The sequence below is a fragment of the Aedes albopictus genome, chromosome 3 (assembly GCF_035046485.1).
Source record: "Aedes albopictus strain Foshan chromosome 3, AalbF5, whole genome shotgun sequence".
Lineage (NCBI taxonomy): Eukaryota > Metazoa > Arthropoda > Insecta > Diptera > Culicidae > Aedes > Aedes albopictus.
Genome location: NC_085138.1, coordinates 253,124,776 through 253,151,716, shown reverse-complemented (window position 1 = coordinate 253,151,716; position 26,941 = coordinate 253,124,776). Strand labels below are relative to the sequence as shown.

General features: G+C 43.9%; 1 protein-coding gene across 1 annotated transcript; it reads right to left on the bottom strand.

Moving 5' to 3' along the window:
• Positions 1 to 263: 263 nt before the first annotated feature.
• Positions 264 to 25,517, bottom strand: LOC134291872 (phospholipase D2). The gene is made up of 9 exons (XM_062860219.1): positions 25,241 to 25,517; positions 18,800 to 19,202; positions 18,488 to 18,677; positions 18,230 to 18,412; positions 5,823 to 6,491; positions 4,705 to 5,572; positions 1,289 to 1,859; positions 991 to 1,231; positions 264 to 932 (listed from the first exon to the last, which is right to left on the bottom strand). Exons 1-9 carry the CDS (start codon positions 25,302 to 25,304, stop codon positions 492 to 494), a joined length of 3,630 nt encoding a protein of 1,209 aa, XP_062716203.1. The 5' UTR covers positions 25,305 to 25,517; the 3' UTR covers positions 264 to 491.
• Between the last annotated feature and the right edge of the window lie 1,424 nt (positions 25,518 to 26,941).

Here is a 26,941-nt window from a genome sequence, read left to right as displayed (position 1 = left end):
AGCACCTCATCGGATATCGACCTCCTCATCGACTCTTGGAATCGTACCGCATCTTGGTCTCTTTGCTTCTAGAACTCCATCAAGGAGTCCTTGGGCCCATAACCTGTTAAAATTAGTAATGCAACAATAACAAACAGGGAGATGATTGTTACTATCTACCGACATTTGTACCTATCGACGACTCTTGCATTAGGAGGTATGACGAGTGTTCAATGTTACCTTAATTCCAATATGGATGTCATCTAAAACCATTATTACAAGTATTCAAATTTCATTTGTAAATTTATTGTCAACGTTCGACATTAAGGTAGCTTTGATACCAATAAAATTGTACACAATATTGTATATGAAAGTTCTGGAATGGGTTAAATCTAGACGACCTTCAACAAATAAATAAAACCACTAATTTCAACAATAAATATTATCATTGGTCAACACTTTATATCCTAGTGTAAAAAGAAATACATACCTAAAAGCTTCTTGAACCATGTTCACGTCCACATATAAGTCGGCATAATGCCTTCCTTGCTGGTGCCCGGAGGCGTTAGAACCTCACTGCACAAGAACTTCAACGGCAAGTCGACCAGATTGCCCTCGATCCGGTGCAGCGCCTTCTGCGTACCCTCCGGATCGGTCTGAGCTAGGCTCTTCTCTTCCAAAAACTTCTTCAACATAACAAACGATTGCACATTGTCCGACGGGACGCAGCGGAAGATTTCGTCGAAGAGGCGAGTGTTCTTCCGCGACGTCCACCGCCACGTTCCGTTCCAGAACGAGTCGATCACTGGGTCTGTGACGTCCACCGGGGACCGGTGTGGGCTTGGCTCTAGGAGGCCGAGGTGCTCTTTGAATAGGTAGCGACGGAGTTTGCCGGCAAATATTCCACAGGGGTACGATTCTCCGTTCATGCGACCCTCCTCGAAACTTTCGTCCTGCAAATATGGAAAGGTTAACTATGTTGATAGGGTTGGTAAACCCTTGGATACTCACCGTAATCATAACGCAAACTTCGGAGTCTCGCTTCCCCAGAAGCGACCGATCGTTGATGTTCGCCGAGCCGCATATGACGACCTTATCGTCCGCAATCAACAACTTGGAATGGACGTAGATCAATTCCGTCACCGGGACACCGTTTAACAGTGAATGCGTCCGCAGACTGTGGAAAGATATGTACTCGGAGGGGTTCTTGATTCCGGCGACGTACAGTCGCGACAGTAGAGAGTTTTTACCACTGAAATGGAGAAAAAAAGCTGTAGAACTGAACAATCTAAGAAAATCCACAACATACCGGCAAATGGAAGTGTAGTTCCAATGGGTTATAGCTCGTAGAGAGATTCCGCTAGCACCGCCGACTTCGCCTTCGAAAGCCGGCAACAGGGGCATCACGACGTACACTCGGAATGCCTTCTTCTCCCGGTGAGCTCGCATTATCCTCTTGAACAGGTACTCCGCAATCTGGTTCTTCACCGTCGGGTTCGTCATCTCTAAGCTGATGAAGAACTGGTTCTCTATGTAGATGTAGTGCTGCGCCTTGGAAATCGTCTGAAGGTAGGCTTCGTGAATGCTCTGCTCTACGTAGTCTTGCTCAATGAAGCCACAGTTCCAGCTGGACGCACTTCGCAAGACCTGGCAGGTTACGTGCTGTAGTGAGATGTTGAGGAATTGATTGTCTATCCGGATGTCGTTGTAGCTCTTCGGCAGCAGGTATGGGTATTGCAGATTTTCACGACACTTTTCCAGTTTGACAGCGTTCCAGCGCTCTATAAAGTGTCTGGCTACGTCCCGAGCTGCCTGACCGTAGACTACGGTGGCAACGTCGTGCCAAGGCATTCGAACAGTTGTTGACCGATCGACAAGATCTGTAGATTTTAAAAGATGTTTTTAGAATTAGGTCTATAGTATCTACTCTGCGCTCGTTGAAATACCACACCTGACGAAACTGGCGCTCATACATATCTGTTCAGTATTGTATTTGGAAGAAAGACCAATGCAGAGCAAGTAGCTTCCAGATAGATAAGGATTCGGCCATGCAAGTCAGATATAGAAACATAGACAGCCAACAAGACATGAGGCAAGAATATTAATCAGATCCAATAGAAACGAACCCAACGATGTAAAAGCACATAAAGGATTGGAAACTCGGCATGCCGATGAAGTTATTGAAGGACCACGATTCGATACAGCAGCAATACAAGAGGTGTGTTGGATAATCAACTTGCGCATATCACGTGTAGTTCGAACGCAAATACGGGCGTTCGTGCTGCGGTTGGCAGAACGTGAAACGCGGAAACAGCAGACTCGACCAGGGGCCTACATCGTCGAAACCAAAACATGACGCTGAAAGCGAGCGCCCATCAGCATCGGACGGACGCCGACGACGGGAACATTCACAACAACATCCAAGCGCTTCGCTTCATCCGTTCTTTTTGTCGCTTTCTTCGACGCAACGACGGGCGGCGGCTCATTTTCACATCGACTGGGCTTCAATTGAAATTTTCAAATTATCTAAAATGTTTGTTTGCCTAATTTTTTTATGGGTAATAGACTATTTCAGTAAAATATGCATAGCATACATCAACATTACACAGATTTGTCGGTTGTTACACTCATTAATTGAGTTACAACAGAGAAATTCATTTGATGTCGAACGAGCGTGCGTGAGCTTGTGAGTGCGAAACAAAGCGGCACCTGCGACGGCGCAGCACCGTCGGTTCATCGGTGACGATGACAGTCGGACTGGGCGACGACGACGGCGCCTTGCTTCCATTGACGATTGAAAACATTGTTTACAAACTTCGCCTGAAAATTTCAATTGAAATTGAAAATGTAGGGCCCTGGACTCGACCTTTCATAAGAAAAAGCGTCGCCTGGAAGAAATGGAACTGCTGTGCCGTTCACAAGAAACACGGAAGTTCTATCAGAAGCTCAACACATCCCATAAAGGCTTCGTGCCGCGAGCCGAAATGTGCAGGGAAAAGGACGGAAGCATCTTGACGGACGGACGTGAGGTGATCGAAAGTTGAAAACAGCACTACGACGAACACCTGAATGGTGCGGAGAACGCAGACAGGGAGGATCAAGGCAACGGGAGAAATGAATACCTCAGTACAGCAGGGAGCAACAACGAACCATCTTTGAGGGAAGTTAAGGAAGCTATCCAGTAGCTTAAGAATAATAAGTCAGCTGGTAAGGATGGTATCGGAACTGAACTCATCAAGATGGACCCAGAACAGTTGACCACCTGCCTGCGCCGACTAATGATCTGGATCTGGGAGACCGAACAGCTACTGGATTAGCATCTTCAAGAAAAGTGACAAGTTGGAGTGTGAGAACTTCCGAGTGATCACAGTACTGAAAGCCGCTTACAAAGTGACATCCCAGATCATCTTACGTCGTCTTTCACCCAAAAATAATGAGTTTGTGGGAAGTTATCAAGCCGGCTCCGTTGACAGTCGCTCGACAACGGACCAGATCTTCACCGTGCGGCAAATCCTCCAAAAATGCCGCAAATACTAGGTCCCAACGCATCACCTGTTCATTGCCTTCAAGGCGGCGTACGACAGTCGACCGCAGAGAGCTATGGAAAATCATGGACGAGAACGGCTTCTCCGGGAAGCTCAATTGATGGATCAAAGCGACGATGGACGGTGTAAGAAACTGCGTAAGGGTTTTGGGCGATCAGTCTAGTTCGTTCGAATCTCGCCAGAGACTGCGACAAGGTGATGGACTCTTATGCCTGCTGTTCAACATCGCCTTGGAAGGTGTTATGCGACGAGCAAGGCTCAACAGCCGGGGTACGATCTTCACGAAATCCGGCCTATTTGTCTGTTTTGCGGATGACATGGATATTATTGCTAGAACATATGGAACGGTGGCAGAACTGTACCCCCGCCTTAAACGTGAAGCAGAAAAGGTCGGACTCACGGTGAACGCGTCGAAAACGAAGTACATGCTGGTAGGTGGAACCACGAACGACAGGGCAAGTCTAGGCAGCAGTGTTATAATAGACGGCGACACTTTTGAGGTGGTTGAGGACTTCGTCTACCTCGAGTCTTTATTACTGGTAAACAACAACGTTAACCGCGAAATACGAAGGCGCATCATCAGTGGAAGTCGAGCCTACTATGGGCTCCACAAGAATCAGCGATCGCAAAAGATTCACTCTCGCACCAAATGTACCATGCACAAAACGCTGATAAGACAGGCAGTTCTCTATGGGCACGAGACCTGGACTATATTCGAGGAGGACATGCAAGTACTCGAAGTGTTCGACAATTGGGTGCTTAGGACCTTCTTCGGCGGTGTGCAGGAGAACGATGTGTGAAGGCGAAGGATGAACCACGAGCTCGTTGCACTCTACGGCGAACCTAGCATCCAGAAGGTCGCAAAAGATAGAGGGGTACGATGGGCGGGCATGTTATGAGAATGCTGGAAAACAACGCTGCAAAGCTAGTGTTCGCAAGAGATCCGGACGGTACAAGAAGACGTGGAGGGCAGCGTGCAAAGTGGGCGGATCAAATGGAAAAAGACTTGACGAGCATTGGGCGTGACTGACGTTGAAGATTGGCAGCCAGGTTGAAAGGAAAGAGCTGGAAACCCAGTTGTGTGGCGTAGAATTGTAGACTTAGTCTTTGCAAGTATGTTGAATCATATAAATAAAACGAATGAAATGAAATCATTTTCAAAGATGTGTTGGAAACTTACCCACATAAGGCATGTCCAGATTGGTGAAATCCTTCACAATAAAGTTGATGTAGTCCTTCCCTATCCAGAATTTGGCTTGCCCATCCAGTTCGAACATCACCTTGCTCTTGAACGGCGGAGGGCTCATCACTCCCACAGGAGACGAGGCATCCTTCTCGGAAACTTTTTCACAGCCGCTGTGCCTCTTTTCGTCATCCGAAAGATACCCCGGGCTACCCGGACTGCTTTTGATCCGGTGTTCCGGGTCGTGCTCGTTCAGTGTAATCCTATTTTTCAGATCTCTGCCCATGTCCTTGATTTTGCCCATTATATTCTTCCGTTCCATCTCCGGCGTATCCTTCTTGATGTTCTCCGGAATTTCCTCGCTTTCGTTCTTCGTGGCAGTGGAAGCGAGCTTCTGCGCTGCTGCCATAAGTAGCTTGTCGCCAGGTTCCAAGGTGGGCAGTTTCCTGTCCACCTGATCCAGTGCCGTAATTTCGGCAATGTTCTTCGATGCTCTCAGCAAATTGGCCACCGTGCCGCCTTCGTCCAGTTCAACGACTGTGGAAGGTTTGCGGATAGTTGTGTTGTTCACCGAACTGCAGTTACTACTGGAAATACTACCGAGATCGGTTAACCGATGTTTGTAGTCATCCCACCGTCCGTAGCACAGATCAATGCCTCCAACAAAGGCATACGTCTGATCAACAACTACCAGCTTTTCATGATGCACCCAGAAGAGTACACCAGCTCGAGCATGATCCGGATGTCGCAGAACTTTGATGTTCTCATGTTGCTCAACCAATTTCTGCTTGCTGTAGTAGCTGTTGATCCCGAGAGCGAAGTCCAGTTCTTTGAACAACAACACGAAGATTTTGATGCCTTGTTCCTGCGGAAAACATGCAATCAAACAATTGATCTAGAGACAGACAAGGCAAGGTACGTGGTTAAGGGAAGAGGCAAACAGTTGATAGGAGCGTTGGTTATAGGGTATGTATTTGTAATAACTTCTAAAACTATCTTTTAATCCAATTCAAAGTAGTGAAATATTACCTTCGTCGTCCTACTACACCAATAAGTGGCATGAAAAGTACAAGATATTCTAATCAACATTCTCTCACTATAACAGATATACTCACCGCCTTCCGTTTCAGAATTTTATCCAACCGCCAATAGTCGCCATCGATCGCCGGACGCTTCATGTGAATCTCCGGACTCAGCATCCAGTCCGTAATGAAAATTTCCTCCGTTGCTCCCTCCAGGGCATCTGCCACGGCACTCATATAGCTAGCGCCATCTACGAACCAGGCCGCCTGCATTCCCGGTCGAATCGGAGCAAATGACTGATGTGGATTGGGCATCGTAAAATCCCTCGCCGAATCGTTCGCCACCCTCTTCATGTAGGTCATCCACTCTTTTGCCGTCCGCCGAGTAGGGTGCTTCACCACCAAATACCGCGTATTCGTCACGATCTGTAGCCCGTTCCGCATTCCCGTACTGTACATCCCGGAGGAGATATCAAACCCTTGATCGAACAGAACCACACATCGTAGAACGCCATCTTTCGGTCGGAAGTAGCCGAAACAGGTTTCCTTGACGAAGAACCACCTGTTTCGCCACTTGCTCCACACGACGTCCGAGCAGAAGTAGCTGCACCGCACACAGCAACCGCCGGTCAAGCAGCCACAACAGTTAAATCCCGCCTGTCCTGCCCGGGTTGATCCGGTTCGCTTCTTTACCAAGCCTTCCTTGCCTTTCTCCCCGAGGGCGGCGATGAACGAGATGTGCGAGACTTCCAGGAAATTTATCTGAAAGGTAAGTTGAAGTTGAAGATATTTTAGATTTCAATGATTTTAATGATCTACTCTGAAACGACATGCTGGTTTGATTCGCCTCCATCAGTTTTAAAACCTGCGAAAAGAATTCTTGATAACCAATCAGCCATCAAAGAATGGAAAGTCTGACGTAGACAGCGATAAACACTGAAATCGAGTTGGTGGCGACTTAAAACGGTATGTAGTGGCACTGCAACAGGTGAAAACTGGATAAAGCTTCCGCTAGGTTCTCCCAGCAACCGAAAGATGTCTGGAATACGGTCACATGGCGTGGAACTGTAAAGGAATCGACAGAAGTAAGCTGTGCGGGTAGTGCGGTTCAGAAGGCCATAAGGCGCAAGACTGCAACTACGAACATGTCTGAGTTGTGCTGGCCAATGCCGCAACAGGCACGCGAGGAGAGGTCCTAACAGACCCTAGATGTCCGGCCTTTAAGCAGGCAAGAAGGACTAAACAAGGAGGTAACTCAACTAAACTTCTGGTGACTCTGGACGATGTATTATTTTTGCTATTCCCTCGCTTTCTAACAATTTGCCTCGTGATTTTGAAGATGCAAATCTCAATGTCCTCTGTATTGACGTAGCAGAAACTTCAGTCGATTGTGCACCGCGAGTGAGCAAATGATGTAGAGAGATTTAAGTGTTGCAAATTACTAACAACAGAGTAATGGTGGACGATTCAACTACCGTCCCGTCCGGCCTTAAGCACTGTGCACAGCAGAACAATAGCTGTGGCAATCCGTATCGTAGTCTCAGTGCGATGTGGCTATCCTTGCAAAGCCGGTCAGTATTCTTGCAAAGCCGAAATACCCATTCTGAAAATTGTGTTTCAGGAAAATGAAGGCTTCGTGGTCACCAAAACTAAAGGAATTTTATGTGTTTAGCTACTAGACAACCTTCCCCCCTTCAACCAGATAATTGACCAGATAATAAATGAGCTAACCGACCAGAGACCAGTCGTATTCGCCAATGTCTGGGCGGTTTAGTAGAGCAGCCAACGTCATCTTTTGTAGACCCGTATTCGCGGGAAACAAGAACTAGTGAGTTTGCGATGGATATACTCACAGCGACCATCAGGAAGCTCAGTATATCATTGGAGAACGGTCGTGAACTACACAAACTGGAAGGCAAACTAGCGATCGAATGTAGAAGACGAAGCAATTCCACAAAGAGCTTTTCGTCGAATCTCTCAGAAGATAAGATCCGGTGTTGAACTTGCGGCCGGAGGAGTTGACGATAACGCTGATGACGTAATTATGCCAAGAAAAAATGAGCTCCACCACAGACGTCACTTGACATACTGCACAGTGGTGCGTTGCTGAACAAAAGCCAGCCAAAACCTCTTACCGTAATCCGGGGTAACATTGATCAGAATTTTCTATCTTTCTTGAATAATTCTCTTGTTAAAGCAAACGTTACATGCTTTATATTTTTAAAAAAAGTATTGACCCTCTGAGTATGTGTTAAGCTACTCGAAAAAGTATTGTAAAACTTTAAAACATGTTTAAATAAAGTTTTTAAACTAATTTTTGATTTTGATGATTTGGGGTAACATTGATCATGTCAGTGATCAATGTTCATTTGTGTTGAAAATACCCTTACTTACTAAATTCGGAGTCGCTGATTTCGAATATGTTGTCCAAATTCTTACAAATTATGTACTTTTTAAGTTATTTTAGGATTAAAATCCTCTAAACCACGAATAACGCCTAAAGGTAGGCAATGGCTTAAAGAATTGATAGCCGACTTTTAATAAATCGTATATTTTACTGAAAAATAGCATTTTCATAAAAGTTTCGTTTATCAAATCCAACTCTAGGATATCATATTGAAGTAATACAGTGATTTCGAACCTCATATTGTATCTAGTATTCACGCCAAGCATGAATGTTTGACAATGTATCTCATTGTGCTACGAAACACAATTATGGAAAAATCGATTTAATTCAAAGTTTATGAAATTCAATTTTCATAAATTGCATGTCATTTAATAGCTAAATGATAGCAGATTACGATATACCATTCCATAGCAGAAACCGATTCAATGTAAAATGCTTGTTTGAACATTTCATGAGGTGGGTCAAGCCGATCAATGTTACCCCGCTGATCAATGATACCCCGGATTACGGTACCCAAAACCCTCAAAAACATATGAAAATCATGAAATCTATCGCAAGTTTCCGCAAAATAAATCATATACCAATCGAAAGCACTGGTCTTAGGCTTACAAAATCGCACAACCACATCGCGGGCACGCACGTCCTACTATGGTTTTAGATCAATTTTGACTCAAAAATGGGTAATTTCAAGAACATCGAAGGATAACTCATTTTTGGGCAGCTTTTTCACAACTTAAATGCCATACAGATGATCTTCACATATCTACGAACAAAGCCTTCAAAGCAACTACAGTAGACGTTCGCTCGGTGCAAACGCTTTAACTGCAATGCTTTTTAACTGCAAGTCCGATAAGTGCAACAGTTTTGCAGTTATCGCACCGCTATCCGTTAAATTTCTGTCAAAGCAGACGACAGCTGCATAGCGATGCACTTTCGAATGCATTTTAGATCACTTTCAGACAAACTGACAAGTCTTTGACGTCTGTCGTTGCAGTTAACGAATTTCATTCGGTAGGTGAAACGTAAACTTGAACGTAAACATGTTGCAGTTATCAAACGTCTACTGTATTATAGTTCATGCGTTTATTAAAGCACGGGACACTGGCATAGCTGTGAATAAACATTATAGATTTTGTATGAAGGCCATAAACCACAGTCCGTTCAGGAGGCAATGAATCGATCTGAAAATTTGGATTTCTACAGTTGAAATATTTAGGAATCTGACAAAAATATTATATCTACGTGAAAAGCATTTTCATTTTTTAGGTTTCGACCGCCCTCGCACCACTGTGTACTGGTTGCATGATGCGGTTCACGGCCTCCGATAAAATACCTTAAAGTCAGAAGGCGATTGCAAAGAGCTAGAACCGAGCTGAAAGAGAAGAAAGAAGATAAGTGCTGCGGGCCACGAAAGCTGCTTCGAAGGAGGACATCAAGCGGGACAAGAACATGAGTAGCATACAGGGTGACTGACTATAGCCTGAGAAGATGAAAGTGATCGTCGAAGGTTTGTTCCTATAACATGAAGTAATGATTTGACCTCCGATCATACCGGTAAGACGAGAAGAGAGTGCACATCACCAACGAGGAGCTCAAAGCGGCGGCCAAGAAAATTGAGAGGAATGAAGTACCTGTCCAAATGATATTCACAAGCGTTGGAAACAGCCATCGAGGCCGAAGCAGATGTGTTACAGGTCTCCCTGCAAATCTGCCGAGATGGGAGACGTTTCTCAGTGTAAAAGACAAGAATTTGTACTGCTACCGAAACCAGGCAAGTCCCTTGGTGAACCAGGTTCGTTCCAGCCGATATGTTTGCTGGGCACGCTCGGCAAGTTGTTGGAAGGCTTCATCCCTAATAGAGGTTGGCAGCTATCACAGAAGCAAGGAAAGTCAACGATATATGCCATCCAAACGGCTATTGATACAGATATTCTTCGATATAACGTACCCTCGATATAGCGAATTCGATATAACGTACATTTTGCTTCGATATAACGTACACCATTGAAAATTTTCATTTTTTCCAGTAATAATCACCAGATAATCTACGAAATCACTCAAATCAATGCTATGTTGCAGCATTAGCCTTGTTACTCAAAATTAGCGCAATTTGGGGAAAAATGTACTGTTCGATATCTCAGTGAGAACAGCAAATCTGTGCTCGATTTTAAATTCACCACGGACCACAACGGGGACACAACACGTACTTTAATAGTTCAGGATTCTTCACTTAAAGTTCAGGCAACAAACACGAATATCACAATTAGATCCAAACAGTCCACAAACGCTTTATTTTTTTTATACTAAACTACTATTTCACTACTTTATTTTAAACTACAATTCTACATATAAATTCAAATAATTCACTATCCTTCGTTTCACCACTTCGCTCGATCGGTGTTGATGATGGCGGTGTATCGCTGGTTCCGAATTGGGTGGAAAGAGAGATGATGATGGTGACAGCCTGCTATTTATATTATGGGTTTCTCCATCTTTCTTCGGTTGGCGGAAGATCGGAACGCAACTTTCCAGATGGAGCCATGTTGGATATTGATGCTGTGAGTTGGATATCGATGACATGCAGATGGAGCTTCAATACACCAGAGAAGTTGTTATAGAGAAGCGCGAAGAGGATTTAGGTTATGTTTATTTACATCACGCCCAATAACAATCAATTTTTGCGGTGAACAAAATTATATTTTCGCGTGCGTGTTAGTTTGATCTGCCCATAAGATGTCAAGCATACAAGTGACGTCATGCTTTGCACTAACACACTTTCATGTGCTTTCTTGTTGCGTTTTGTTTCCCATGTTTTTCAATTTCCTTGAATTTGCTCGATTGGGACCGCGTTTGACGGTTCAATTGGAACCTTTGGTTTCAGTCTTCGCGCATCTCTATAACAACTTCTCTGCAATACACTTTTCGCACTTAGTTTGTGTGCGAACATACTGGCCCTTTCAGAAATCACATTTCTGACAGCCAATATCGATGTCCTCTCGATGATGATCGCTCGTTCGATGACGTTGACATTTGGATGTGGGGAATGCCGAATGCCAAAACAATCGTTGCTCAGAAGACATCATCCAAAAGATGCGATGTTGATGCAGGTGGACCGGAGTGATTGAGAAGGAAATCGAAAATTATGACCCGGTAGCGGGTTACAGGCAAGTATAAGTATTTGGACAGGTGCTTACCTTGTCCCTTTATTAAAAGGGCATTGTATTTTCATTTCAGGTACTCCAATCTGGTATGGACTTATCCACCGATGAACCGAATTCATCGCGGTCCGAGAATTTTGACACTAGAGCGGGGCCGTTCCAATCAGAATTGGACGATTCTGATTGGAGCAGACCCCGCTCTAGTGTCAAAATTCTCGGACCGCGATGAATTTGGTTCATCGGTGGATAAGTCCATTGTAGAGGCGAATAAAGATGAATTCACCGCAGACCTTGTTTTCTTTGTTGATGCAGTGCGTACCACTTTACTTCGAAGTTGATCCAATGCAACAGTCGTACCAAACCTGATGTTTAGAACGTCGGTGAATGAAATTTCGAGCGATTGATGATGCCTTGTACTGCTTATCAATGAGGGAATTTCCATTAAGTGTTCGGTTTGAAGATTTGGTCATCCGATGTGGCAATTTTACTGATGCTTCTTTGGGAGATGATGACGGAGACTGAACTTGGCGAAGATTCGCGATCCTCTGGCCCCTGTGGTTGGACGCGGTTCCTTCGAGACGAGCTGGTGTTTGTGTTGGATGAATTTTGGGTTGGAACGCAGTTTGTTTTGGTGATTTTGACAAACGAAAACTCGTGGTTGCAGAATTGCAAGCAATAGACTCGAATTGATCAATAAACTTCGTGTGTTGGCATCTTCCATGGAATCCGTTGGGATTGGGACGTCGTTGTTGTACTCCTGGGTAGTGTGTTGAGCGTTGTGTTGTATGTGGTGTAGTGCGTCCGATCGTGGCGAAATTGGCGATGATAGGTGTTGGCAGACAGACTTCTGACTTTCCGCAAACGACCCAACCGAGCTCGGAATTGACTAGTACTGGAAGATTGTCACCGAGGGGGATGCGTCCAGGTACTTTGAACAACTCGAAGAATACTTCAGCCCCGATGACCACGTCGATTGGGTTGGTGCAGTCAAACGTTGGGTCAGCGAGTCGAATGCAGGGCGGCATATTCCAATTGGAAGTGTCGACGGGAGCACCTGGAAGGTTCACAGTAACTTGTGGGAGAACGATGAACTCGACGAGGGTTGTATATGCGCCAATTCGTGATTGTATTCGGGAGGTGAACTTCGTTCTTGCGTGGGTAGCTGATTGTCCGATCCCAGAGATTGGTAGGCGAATGTTTTTACGCTGCACTTTCATCCGTTGAGAAAAGCGCTCCGAAATAAAGCAGCATTCGCTCCCTGAGTCTAAGAGAGCTCGACCAGTATGTTTTGTACCTTCATCGTCGATGATGTCGATAAGAGCGGTAGCGAGTAGAACGGTTCTCTGTTGCAGGCCGACGGCAGACGTACAGTTGACAGATTTGATTGCGGTAGCCAACGCAGAAGTAGACGGAAGAGTTTCGCACGGGCTTTGCCAATCGTTGGTGCAAAGTATTGTATGGTGCCGGGCTCCGCATTTGCGGCAGCTGGACGATGATGAGCAATCCTTCACTACATGACCCCGTCGCAGACAGTTGCGACACAATTGGTGACGTCGTATTTCGTTCTCCTTCTCTTCCAACGTAAGTTGCAAAAAGTGTTCGCAGTGGTATACTGGATGGTGATCCGAACATATGCTGCAAGGTGGATGTATCGGGCTAGCTTCGATGCTGTAGACAGGTCGCTGTACCTGCCTCTTTGGTGGGACAGGTGCTGTAGATTCGCTGATTTTTGGCTGAATCGACTGAAGTACGGTCACTCGTCGCTGAATGAAGCTAGTCAAGTCCTTGAAGGTGACAGTGCCTTTCGTGGTTGCAAACTCTTCCCAATCTCGTCTCGTCGTTGAGTCGAGGCATGTGCTGAGCATACGGATGAGAAGAAGATCCCAGTGGTTAGTTCGTTCTCCCAGTTGGTGTAGGACCTTCACATTCGCTTCGAACTTTTCGACAAGGCTGTGTAACTCTGAGGCGGATTCCTTCTTCAGAGCCGAGAATTCGAACATAGCGTCCACGTATGTCTGCTTCAGCCGTGCAGGATTCTGGAAGTGGTCCAGCAGCAAATTCCATGCCACCGGGTAATTGAGGGCACTGATTGAGATGCTTTGAATGAGCTGTAGTGCGGATGCGGATAGCGAAGACCTCAAATAATAGAATTTCTGGATATTTGATAGTTCGGTCGAGGAGTGGACCAGTGACACGAACAAATCGTGGAAGTTGAGCCAGTTCTCTAGGGATCCATCAAACACCGGAAGTTTAACGTCGGGTAGTCGCACTTGCGATGTCGAGGGAGGGACTTGGCGCGTAGAATAAGTTGGAGATTGAGGAGTTAGGCATAATGGCGATTTGTTTTGGGCTAGCAGAAAGCCCTTGACCCGGTAGTACGAAGTTTCGAGAACTACCCGTTCTCGAAGGTGTTCGTCGAGAGCGTCGTCGTCGAGCATCTCTAATTCCTTTTGGTTGTTGTTGTAATCTGTCCATAGTTGCATCAGACTTTCCAGTCGGACTGATATTTCGCTGGCCTGAGTGGTTTCGTCGTAGTCGTCGACGAAGGTCTTGATGAGGTTGAATGACGTCAGCAGGCTCTTCTGGCGCAGCTTGAGCGCCTTGATGCGGCGTTCGTTAGGCATAGCGAAGTGGATCTGTGGACGAAGGATCAGCGTAGCATGCACAAAGGGAGAGATAAAGTGGTTGGAACCCTAATTACCTTCTTGAGGCAATTAATTTGCCTTGAACGATGATTCAGCTATGGCGGAGTTCAGCGCCACGACGTGAGTCTGCAAATGACTATGATGGCGGATCATGTGCAGAACGTCCTATGATCGTAATGGTGATTCTTCCCAAGCACGCAAGGTTTCCGGAACGGACGGAGAATCGACGACCGTTATCCGGCTCGAAGGACCAATGTTCGATATCTCAGTGAGAACAGCAAATCTGTGCTCGATTTTAAATTCACCACGGACCACAACGGGGACACAACACGTACTTTAATAGTTCCGGATTCTTCACTTAAAGTTCAGGCAACAAACACGAATATCACAATTAGATCCAAACAGTCCACAAACGCTTTATTTTTTTTTATACTAAACTACTATTTCACTACTTTATTTTAAACTACAATTCTACATATAAATTCAAATAATTCACTATCCTTCGTTTCACCACTTCGCTCGATCGGTGTTGATGATGGCGGTGTATCGCTGGTTCCGAATTGGGTGGAAAGAGAGATGATGATGGTGACAGCCTGCTATTTATATCATGGGTTTCTCCATCTTTCTTCGGTTGGCGGAAGATCGGAACGCAACTTTCCAGATGGAGCCATGTTGGATATTGATGCTGTGAGTTGGATATCGATGACATGCAGATGGAGCTTCAATACACTTTTCGCACTTAGTTTGTGTGTGAACATGTACGTTATATCGAAGCACAAAAAACGAAATAAGTTATTCGTGAAAACCCATGTTTTTAATTATTGTTTTTTTTTTTTGTGAATTTCACCAAAATTATTATTTGGGTTTAATTTCACGTCGAATGCATCAATACTAGCATAAAAAATATAAAAAAATATCTGCTTCGATATAACGTACACTTCGATATAACGTACAAAGAGAAAAGTTTTTTGTACGTTATATCGAAGAGTACCTGTACTGCCGAAAAATCAAGCTGGAAAAACAACGGAGTAACCATTTCTGTGCCATCGTCATGATCGATGTGAAGATCGCATCCAATTGCACTGGCTAGGTAGCCACCGCTACAGTGATGCACGAGATTGGGGTTCCTGATCACCTTTGCTGGGTTCTAAGGTAGCTACTTCGATAACCGGACCCGGTGCAACATTAAAGATGCCAGGCAGAAGACCGTTCCGATAAGAACGGGCGTTCCACAAATCGATGGATGACACCACCCAAGTAACAATGAATGCTGAACAGTGAGAGTATTAGCTGAACATTGGCTGGTTAATGGTGGTAGTGACTGAATACAATGACAGCGTAATATTGGTCCAAAATATTGCTTGTTCAACCTCTTTAATCAGCAATACATAAATAGCTGAATATCAAATTGAATGGAATATTATTCATCTCTGTAACCAGCTTTGAAACGAACAGCAATATCCTGAATTAATCATCTGTTGTTCAACCTTTAATCAAATAATTTTTGACAGCTGACCCAAGCAGTGTTTTCACAGAGTCCACATAGCTTCTTCAGCCTCAATTTTAGTTCAACTTATGTTCTTGTTTATTCAAATATATCAAGCATTGCTAGTTTTCGAGGATATGTATACATTTGTGTGTGGTGTAGGTGATAAGGTAAGTGACTATAAATCAGGAGTTCCGAAGTTCAATTCCCAGTTTTCCCATAGATTTATTTATACATTCCGAAACATCTCTTCTGAAAATGGATAAACGCAAATGGTGAAAATAAGTTTAAAAAATGTTTTTTTTTTATTTTTAAATAAATTTAATTGATTGCTGACTAAGCGCATATTAAGCCCTAAATCAGCCTTTCAATGGACCTCAAACCAGCTTAAGGACAAGGTATTTGGAGTACATTGCTCAAAATTTCAAGAGCACAGTTTTTTAGAACCGTTGAACGGATTTGGATTAAAATGCATAACGCTGTTGACAATCACTGAACAATTAGCGTGATGCATTTTCATCCAGATCCGTTCAACGGTTCTAAAAAACGGTGCTCTAGAAATTTTAAGTTATGTACTCCAAATACCTTGTCCTTAAGGTTGGATAAAATCACCAAAATAAGATGTTTAGGGGCTCAATAAAGGATTGCACTTCTTGTACTCAGCTTTTGTTCAAATGAAGGCTGCTTTAAAATGGTTGGAAAAACGATTATTCAGCATCAAATTGTTACCTGGGCAAGCTGGTGGAAGTTGGCAAGTCCTTAGTAGCAGCAGATCAGGGATGGGATCACTCATTTGCAATCAGTTCCATTCACTTGCTGTTAACTCGTTTCAGAAACATAGTAGCAAAAAAACAATGTATGGAACACTTTTATATCGTTGTTTTAGTTGAAACTTTGTAGAACAATGTACTAGCGTAGCATCAATGATTAAGTCAACAGATGGCAGCAAACGCAACTCTCCACGGCGTGAATGTAATTTACATTCACCGCGTGGAGAGTTGCCTTCTTAGCTCACTTCCGACTTTGGTATGCGTGTGCGACCCTAATGTTATTTGGCAAACTTTCAGATAAAACTACAAGGTTCAATTCATCCGCACATTGTTTTTTGATAGCATGCTACTGAACTGGGATAATAGCAAGTGAATGATCCCATAATTGGTAGAGATGTTTGTTACGGAGGCGGTAGACACAACTGAGAACTGGATGCAGGGGAATAAATTGTCCATAACCCACCAAGATTGTTTTAAGAAGATAGGTTGTCCAGATCGCCAATGTTGCATGGCGGCCATCTTGGTTTTTTTTTTGTTGTTGCAACACAACGTTGCCCGTTGTTGGGTTGCGGTGTTGTGGTATTGTGGCACTTTTCACGTTGTGATATTGTTGGCGTTGCCGGGTTGCAACACCAAAACAACACCAAACAACACCAAAAAACGCCAAACAACACCAAACAATACCAAAACAACACCAAAAAACGCCAAACAACACCAAACAACACCAAACAACACCAAAACAACACTAAACGTCACCAAAAAACCACCAAACAACACTAAACAACACCGAACAACTCCAACAACAACAAACAACACCAAGCAACAACAACAAACAACAGCAACAACCTAGGCAACAACCTACCTCCCCTACCACCCTCCCCCGCACGTCCCTCGCCTATAAAATGACCAACTCAGACAACCTATCTTCTTACAACAATCTTGATAACCCACCAGTGGATCTGGTGCTGATCAGCAACTGTGGTGCAAGAAGGCTTCTATCGTAGTCGGAGAATATGTCATACCCTCTAAACGGGAGTTGAAGCATTTGGGCGTCCTGCTAAGTTTTAACAGCCCAATGATTATTGCTGCAAGATAGCAGCAGAGATGATCACGGCTTTATCGCGCATAATGCCCAAATACTCGGCCATCAGCTATAGAAGCTATAGTAAAGGACGATTACTGGCAAGTGTATCTACGTCGATCCTGAGGAACGCTAATCTGGCTTGCAAGACCGCAATGAAAACGAAATCGAATCCAGATTTACAGTACGTACGTAGGCCATCGGCCTATGTGGGAAACAAGTGCCTAACGCACAATCCCAAGTAAACACTTTTAATCAAACATACTAGAGGAGGTTCTTAAAACCATCATATAATCGAAATAATATGTATTAGAGTTTATTGCAGTTGTCAAAACAGGAATTGCTAAGCGAAAGATTGCTGTTCGGTAAAAAAAAGCATTACCCACCCGTTAGGGTTCTCACTATTCCATTGTTGGACACGAATGCCAACTTTTTTGGTAAAGTGTCTTTAATAAAATATAATAATAATAATAATTCCATTGTACATACTGAGAAATGAGTATTCGGAAAAGCAGGGCTCTCGTACAGGATTGAAATAAATCAGAACTAGTTTGACTTCTCAAGCTTGACTGACAATTCTCTGCGGTACCGGCATAAATGCGGATAACGTGAACGCGTCGACAAAACTTGTTGGAACGCAGTTAACAGTGCGGCGTGAAGGTTAAAGCACGTGACTATCACTCCGAGGACCTGGGATCCAATCGCACTCCCGATAAACTCACGAAATGTGAGTTCTTCCTTCAGAAGGGAAGTAAAGCGTGGGACCTATACCTAAGAGAGTGTTTTATTGGGTACACAAGCATTCTAATCTCACACGGAGCCAAATCTACACTAACACGAGAACACGAGACTTGTCCCTCAGAGCCTCTAATCGAAAGTCGGTTTTCCAAGTGGTGTTTATAGTCTTCTTATGAGTGTATGATGGTTAAAAAGTATCTTGAGCTCATCCTTACCGTATCCTGATGATTCCGATACAGCGAAATATTGAGCAAATTATACAGGTACTCCTCGAGCTGTCGTTTCCTCTCCGGGATGGCATCGAACGACACCAGGGAGTCCGGCTTCAGCGGAAACCTTGGTAAGGCACTTTTCTTCCGCTTTTTGTTCGGTTTCTCCAACTTCATCTGCATCGTTGGCTAAAACCAATTAATTTTGTTGAAGTTCGGTTCGTAGACATTTGAAAACTACAATTCAGTAGTGGTATCACATACCGAAGCAGTGCACTGATGCACATTGTGCATATTCCTAAAACTTGTTCGTCGCTCTTTGTGGCTTTTGGTGGGAAAGGGAATGTTCAGCGACGCTCGAAACGTGGTCAACTGTTGGTGTAGATTTCGGAAATGGTTGTAACGCTTCTTGATCGTCCACGTGAACTGGCCATGGGTGAATTTGATTGTGTATCTGAAACAAGAAAATCGGTCATCTTGAGCTTTATGGGAACAACGATACCAGAAACCCTCAGCAAGAGCTCATAATGCCCCATTATCCCCCAATCAACTTATCCTGTCAGTAAAAAAACTCACAAATTAGGATTTAAAATATGTGCCGTCAAGCTGCGCTCGTAATCTATAATCTCTACGTTGATCTCCAGCCCCGGAACGAAAATATTCCGGTGCATCGAGGTGAACTTGGTCGGTGGGTTGTGCACGTACGGGTACGGTATTTCCGTATCCGGTACGATGCTCTCGTGGGCGCTGCTTTCCTTCCGTTGCACCAGCACCGGGCCCTCGGCACCCATCGATACGATGGTGATCGAGTCGGAGAAGCCCAGGTTTTCGTCATACTCGTCGGCCAGCGAGTAGCACGCCAGGCTGGTGTCGATTGTGTGATCGACGTCCTCCATGCGGACCGTGCTGGATGTGCCGTTGTCGTCGCAATTCAGTGCTGGATTCGATGCGCCTCCCTCTTCGTGGAGGGACATTTGATCTACGGAGGAATTAGGAAAGAGGAAACTTTCATTATAAAACCATAAAAATAAAATTGCAAATCTACTGAATGGACACAAAAGAATGAATCATGCTTCGTCGTCTATCAAAACGGTCTGCTGTAAAGTAATTTAGATCATTGATGCGGTGTAGTAATTTAACTTTTATCAGTATGACACAGGTGATGCGGAAGCTTTTACAGACGAATACTCATTATTGCTCTAGTACCTCACGGGACTATCAACATAAGAAAGCATGCAGCTTCGTCTTCATTCGTAATAATCAGTGCCAATGATAACAATAGAATGCGGATCATACTAGTTTTTTATAACTCACAGCTTGTGGTGACAAACGAGTAATTATGTACATAATCTTCAGCAATCACTGCAGGAATGGATAAGACTTCTTTCACGAGCTTCGCAAGGAATTCATTCGGAAATATCTTTAAGTGCTCCTCCAATGTTTTGAACAAAATAACGTTACGTTAGATTCCAGAAGGTGGTTGAAGAAATCGTGTGAAATCAATCTTTTGTCGAATTGTGTTTTTACGAATTGAAATCAACTTTGTAAATTGAGACAGAAATCTCCATACACCGTTAAACGCCTAAAAATATGGCTAAAAGAATGAAATCCTGGCTAAAAGTTGAAATCCCTTGAATGCCTCTGCAATTGCCCTGAAACCAACAGAAACACCATGACCCCATAAAACGCCTGAAATTCTTGATTATCCCAGAATCTACTTGAAGACCTTTGAAGCTCCTTGTAATTCCTTCGAAACCCCCCTGGAACTCTCTGATACCCCAGAAACACCCATTATTCTTCTTCTTGGCGTAACGTCCTCATTGGGACAGAGCCTGCTTCTCAGCTTAGTGTTCTATGTGCACTTCCACAGTTATTAACTGAGAGCTTCCTCTGCCAATGACCATTTTGCATGCGTATATCGTGTGGCAGGCACGAAGATACTCTATGCCCAAGGAAGTCAATGAAATTTCCTTTACGAAAAGATCCTGGACCGACCGGGAATCGAACCCGTCACCCTCAGCATGGTCATGCTGAATACCCTTGCGTTTACCGCATCGGCTATATGGGCCCTTACAACACCCATAAAACTTCTGAAAATGCTATTGTAGGGGCCATAAAATCTCCCGAAACCCCTTTGAAACTCTCTGAGAGGTCCTACAGTCCATATGGAACTTATTTATTGCTCACTGTCAGAATTTGCTGAAGATACATACAGAAATGTATCCGAAGATTTGCACAACAATTTCCACCGATTGTCGCCACGACATACGGGCTGAATCTTGAGGCAGCGTTGCCAAATGAGAGTAGAGTAAGAGCAGCCATCAACGACGCAACCGAGGGCTTAATCGGGTACGTGCAGAGCAACCTTAGGGAAGATCGGGTAACTAACCCCGGTGAGAACTTTGGTCGCAGGCTGGCAGGGAAGGGAGTATTCGCTTCTACAAATCTGAGCTCCAGGAGGAGCGGCTCACAACAGCAGCGTCTGATTGACATCGCAGTGCCAGGGAAGTACTCTAAGCTCAACTGTTTACTATGATTCTCCGGAAAGTATGACGTTGGTGTCCGGCCCTGCGAGCCGGACGTGCAACGGAAAATCCCAGACACCAACAGCAACGACCTCAGCGAATAAAAAGGACTTGCGATTGGAAACTCAGTTCGTGAAACTGCCTATCTCTCAATTTCATTGGGAGCATCCGAATACTCGCCGATCTACTGAACGACCGCGGGTTCGCCATCGTAGTACTGCAGAGGGTGTATTGGACAAGATCAATGGTGCGAGCGTTTAGAGGCAATACTACCATCTACCAGAGTTGCGGCAACACACGCGAGCTGAGAACAGCTTTCATCATGATGAGCGATATGCAGAAGTGCGTGATCGATTGGTAGCCGATCGACGAAAGAATGTACAGGTTGATGATCTAGGGAATCGGCCCGTCATCACCTCCAACTTCATCATAATCAACGTGCGCAGCCCACACTCCGAAAACATTGATGATCTTGCACATTCTACACGCAGCTCTAACGGGAGTAAGAACGCTACCCAATCCATGACCTTAATATCATCATCAGGAGATCTAAGCGCTCAGGCAGGCCAAGAGGAAGAATTTAGACCGAGGATTGAAAAGTTCAACGCTCACCAGCTGCCGAACGAAAGCGCCCGAAAACTCATCGATTTCACCGCCTCCAAAAATCGCCACTTCCAACACAACTTTCCTGGTCATTACACCTGGAGATCACAACAGTAAACAGAATCGCAAATCAACCACGTTATCTGATTGCCGAACGGCACTTCTTCGACATCGTCGACGTCAGGACCTATCGTAGTGACTCCGCCCACTACCTGGTGATAATCAAACTGCGCCCAAAACTTTCTGTCATCAACGTTGTATGGTACCAGAGAACTACACGGTACAACCTAGAGCGACTGTAGCAACCGGATGTCATCTCAGCATACGCGCTGAATCTCGAGGCAGCGTTCCCAGACGAGGACTAGCTTGAATGGCCTCATCTAGAGAACTGCTGGAGAACACTAAAAGCAACAATCAACGACTCAGTCGAGAGCACCATCGGGTACGTGGAAAGGAGTCGACGAAACGAGGGGTTCGACGACAAGTGCAGAGCGATTGTGGAGGAGAAGCAAGCAGCGCGGACGGTAATGCTGCAGCAAGGAACTCGACAAAACGTGGAACGTTACAAACAGAAATGGAAACAGCAAACCCGCCTCTTTCGGGAGAAGAAACGCCGCCTGGAAGAAATGGAGTACGAGGAAATGTTCTACAGAAGCTTATGTTACTCCTATATGACCAAATTTGGTCATATTACAGTCACATATACTAATATAGAACAAGTGTGTCACTAGGGATAGAACTGCTGTGTCGTTCCCTTGGAACATGGAAGTTCTATTAGAATCTTAGCATATCCCGCAACGGCTTCGAACAACGAGTCGAAATATTTAACGATAAGGACGGAAACCTCTTTACGGACTCACATGAGGTAATCGTAGTACTTTGATGTGCGCCAGAATGGCGTTGAGAATGTAGGTACGGGAAACTACGGCAACGGAGGAAACGACTACGCCAGTACAACAGAGAACGGAAATGATCCAACTCCCACGCTGAGAGAAGTTAGGGAAGCCATTCACCAGCTCAAAACCAACAAAGCAGCTGGTAAGGATGGTATCGCAGATGAATGGTGCAGGGGGCTAAAATATAAACGACTCATAAGAAAGTGATCATTCGTCATAAATAATTCCAAAACCCCCAGTGAAGAAACAGGGGTGTAAGCAGTAATAAATAACAAAAGTTCCATAAACAAACAGAAAAGTGCATAAATAAATCAAAAGTTTCCATAAATAATTGATTTTTGAGCAATTAAAAACGTCAAAAATGCAATGAATAATTCAACTGTTGCAATAAAAAAAAGCCAATTTTCCCACCAAAAAACTTCGAATTTTCCATAAATAAATCCGATTTTTCCATAATAAATTGGGAAATTCACAATAAAAAAATATCTAAAAAGCAATAAATAATTCAAAAAGTGCAAGAACAAAAAAATAAATTATCAATAAATGTCAAAAAACGAGCAATAAACGTAAATGCATTTTGAGCCAAAAATTACATAGACCATGCGGCGAAGCCGCATAGAGGATTGAGGAACTGAGGCGGCAGAAGGCCGCCGAAGTTTCCGATATCCGATGCACCGCAACTGCATCGATTCGGTTCTAGGCAAACCACAGATTCAAGAATTTGCCCGGTATAATGCAAACATAGATGTTATCCCTTTTTTTAGGTCCGACGAGCGATAGCGAGTTCGGACAGCAAGCAATTGCTTGGTAAATTGCAATCATAGTTACGCAAGCTTTTCAGTCGATTCAATCATATAAGTGCGATTCAGCATTTCACTGTTTCATACTTTTCTGCATTTGTTTTTCATGGGCAATTTCGTCATTTTTTGAATTTTTTATTGCTTTTTCGATATTTTTTTATTGTGAATTTTCTAATTTATTATGGAAAAATCGGATTTATTTATGGAAAATTCGAAGTTATTTGGTGGGAAAATTGGCTTTTTTTATTGCAACAATTGATTTATTCATTGCATTTTTGACGTTTTTAATTGCTCAAAAATCAATTATTTATGGAAACTTTTGATTTATTTATGCATTTTTCTATTTGTTTATGGAACTTTAGTTATTTATTACTGCTTACACCCCTGTGTCTTCACTGGGACTTTTCGAATTATTTATGGGAAATTTTGTATTTATTATGGAACGTTTAATTGTCTGCCCTCATCAAGAAGAGTTGGCCACCTGCATGCACCGGATGATAGTCAGGATGTGGGAAACCTAACAGCTACCGGAGGAGTGGAAGGAAGGGGTAATCCAAGGGGTAATCTGCCCAAGAAAGAATCATACGGTCACGATATACGAGGATACCTTCGAAGTGGTGAAGGATCTCGTCTACCTCGGATCCTTACTAACGGCTGACAACAATGTACAGTACTCTGAGCCCAGATGTTGACACCATGACCACGTGTGCTTGCACATGTAGGCTGGTGAAAACCCTTTCAATGATAGATGAGTTGATACCGCTTTGCTTTATCCGTAGTTTCTCAATGGGCATCACTCATTCGTTATCAGAATCAATCAGCATCAACGATAACGCAACCAGCATACGCTACGCATCTTTCTATTTGTGATCACTGTCGGAACCATTCCAGTAAGCAAAACTGATAAATAAAATTTCTCTTCATCAAGCATAATTGATCGTTGGTTCATCAAGCGTCCACACATTTCTTCTTCATTTGAAGTACATCAAGAACAATAACACAGCGTAACAAAAATTAACTTTTTGTCTGTCTCAAGAGCAAACTTATGTGTCTCCGAAGGATTTTGGGCCGCTAAATCCGAATCCGGGCTCAGATTTGCTCTAACACGTCACAATTTTGAGCTATACCTCAATTTATAAGGCAAAATATGCGATTTTGGGCATTTTTGACTGCAAGCCATTAAGCAAGGAAATATTTTTTTTAAGCAATTAAAAGGTTAATTGGTCAATTAACATCTAAATTAACGACTTATGTAAAATATTTCGTTTTACCAAATCGAATTTGATAGTTTTAAGCGATTTATGTTAGGGACGATATTTCCCATACAAGTAACCCTCCAAAAGTTGCATGCAAGTTTTCATACTAACATAAAATACTTAAATCTATCAAATTTGATTAGGTCAAACGGAATATTTTGCATGAGTCGTTAATTTAGATGTTAATTGACCAATTAATCTTTTGATTGCTTGAAAAAAATATTTCCTTGCTTAATGGCTTGCAGTCAAAAAAGCCCAAAATCGCATATTTTGCCCTATAAATTGAGGTATAGCTCAACATTGTGACGTGTTAGAGCAAATCTGAGCCCGGATTCGGATTCAGCGGCCCAAAATCCTTCGGAGACACATAAGTTTGCTCTTGAGACAAAAAAATGTTGCGCTGTGTAACCATTGATGTAGACACACTTTATCACGCTCCGTGCAACTGATAACAACCCCAACAATCGATCACATTGATGCATCTCAACAACGACGCAGAGCGCGGCGATATCAGTTGGCACACCAGAACACTCTCCACCACTTTGGGCATTATTACACGTCGTCATATGCCGCTTTATTTGTGCACTGTAATGTGATTGGACACCTTCGAAAATAGCTCAACTCACTGGAAAATGCACACAGAAACGAGGATAAGCCGCTACACTTTTCCTCCAGATTAGATAGCGCACTATCTATCAATGGCAGGTGCTATCAGCAATTTCCTATTTTTACGATTAGCACAAATCCACAAAACACCTGTTTTCATGTCGACGTTTATGAGGAATACGCTCCACAAAGCAGTACAAATAAAAACCCGTCTACTAAATTTCATTGGATTGCACAATGTCATGTAACCCCATTTATTCACCAGAACCACTTCCAAATTTCATATTGACATTCTGATTTAGCACTCGTTTGCACATAACTTCAAACCCACCGATATCTCTAAGCAGCAGCGATATACTCCGGTGCACCGTTCGTCGCTTGTAATGCGGATCCATGCTGACTAAAAACTATCAAATAACCACAAATTTGGCACCTGACTATTGATAATAATACTAATTGGCAGCGTAAACTAGAACTAGAAATCACACTCGAAAAATACAAGCCAAAACACTGCGAAACTGCGTGGACTGGTCCGATGAACCATCAAGTTTCCAGCCCTTTCGCGGCGAAAGATCGCGACTTCCACCTTCCACGCGAGTTGTTATAATACTAACCGAAAAAATAGCAGTGAGTGTCGTCACCTAACTAACAGGCCACGACGACGACGACAACAACGAGCACTCGCAAGAACACCTTACGTAGACGACATATGTGTACATCGCCGGGAACATACACTGGCGCGCGCGGGAAGTTCCTGATAACACTCAGTACAGCGTCATTGATAGTCAGATCTATCACTTTTCCGTGCATTTAGTGATATTTATTTAGTGTCGTTTCATTGAACTCAAAATTATCAAACAGTATGGAATGATACCATTTCTGGTACGAATCTTTTGACTCTCGAGTACAAATCCCCGGGCCTTACAAGAACACCGATCAAAACTTAGCTAGTAGTTTGATCAACGGCAGCCAGTCGTAAATCTATGGTGGCAGTCAAATAAGACCATGGATAAACTGCGGCAGCAACAGATCCCTTGAAGCTGAAGGTGCCGAAGTCTACCTAGATAGAGGTCTTTGTATTCGCGAGTAGCCCGAAAGATACGCCAGACGCGATTGCTTACGATAAGTGATCGCAGGACCGCGCGAGACAGTCAACTGGAGTTACCAGACAGCGCTTGCAAGGCTAGGAGGTTGTTAACCCCGAGAATGAAGGGCTGTAACGTCGGCAAGCTGGACCCCGACTATGCGTCTTTGAAAACTGGGAAGTTGGTCCATCCCTGATTAAAGGAAGCATGAGATAACGTGTAGGTCCTCAGCCACCAGGGTTTAGGGCGGATGACTGGCAAGTCATGAGCCGTCCACTAGGTAGATTCAGTGTATGGTCAAACGATTTTACCAGGATCTCAAAAATTACGACGAGGAATAGTAGCGGTGATAGAATACATCCATGCTACACACACCAGTGACTGCCCAGATGGAGTCGGACAGAGCTCCGTTAAGCGAGACTCTACATATAAAAGCTTCGTGCTGCGCTTCGATGAGGTTGCCGATTTTATTCTGAACTCCTGAGCGTCTCGGGACGCCCACAGATTTTCGTGAATCTTAGCTAAATGTTTGACTTTTGATGTTTGATGATAGCGGCGCCCACGGGTGCTGCTATGAATAAACTTGATTTTTTTGCTGAAACTCAGTTAAGTTGCGACTGCCAAACACTCGGCTGTGCGGATCTCGACAAAAGAATGAAAATTAGCCTAGCTCAACTGAGTCTTTAAGCGATTCATGGTCGGACGTCGAAACTTGAAGAAGTTGTTCGAAGTGCAATGTTACAACGTTTTAGCTGGTCAGATGTGTAGCTGACTAACTGACCAGTTGCGTATTTCACTGACATCGTCGGATTCATCCTTGCTCTACTGAGGTGGCGTAAGATATCGTAGAGGAAGCAGATATCGCTGGTTGTGGCGGCTTTCTTCCCTTCGACAGCCAGGGAGTTCACCCACGCAGCTCGCTTGTCTTGTCTGCAGCAGCGTTTGTG

Excerpts from the sequence above, each read along its gene's own strand:
- LOC134291872 (XM_062860219.1), bottom strand. The coding sequence starts at position 25,304 with ATGGATCCGCATTACAAGCGACGAACGGTGCACCGGAGTATATCGCTG. Across the intron at positions 1,860-4,704 it reads TCTGGACATGCCTTATGTGG|ATCTTGTCGATCGGTCAACA; the intron begins GTAAGTTTCCAA and ends TAAAATCTACAG. Across the intron at positions 1,232-1,288 it reads AACTACACTTCCATTTGCCG|TGGTAAAAACTCTCTACTGT; the intron begins GTATGTTGTGGA and ends TCTCCATTTCAG.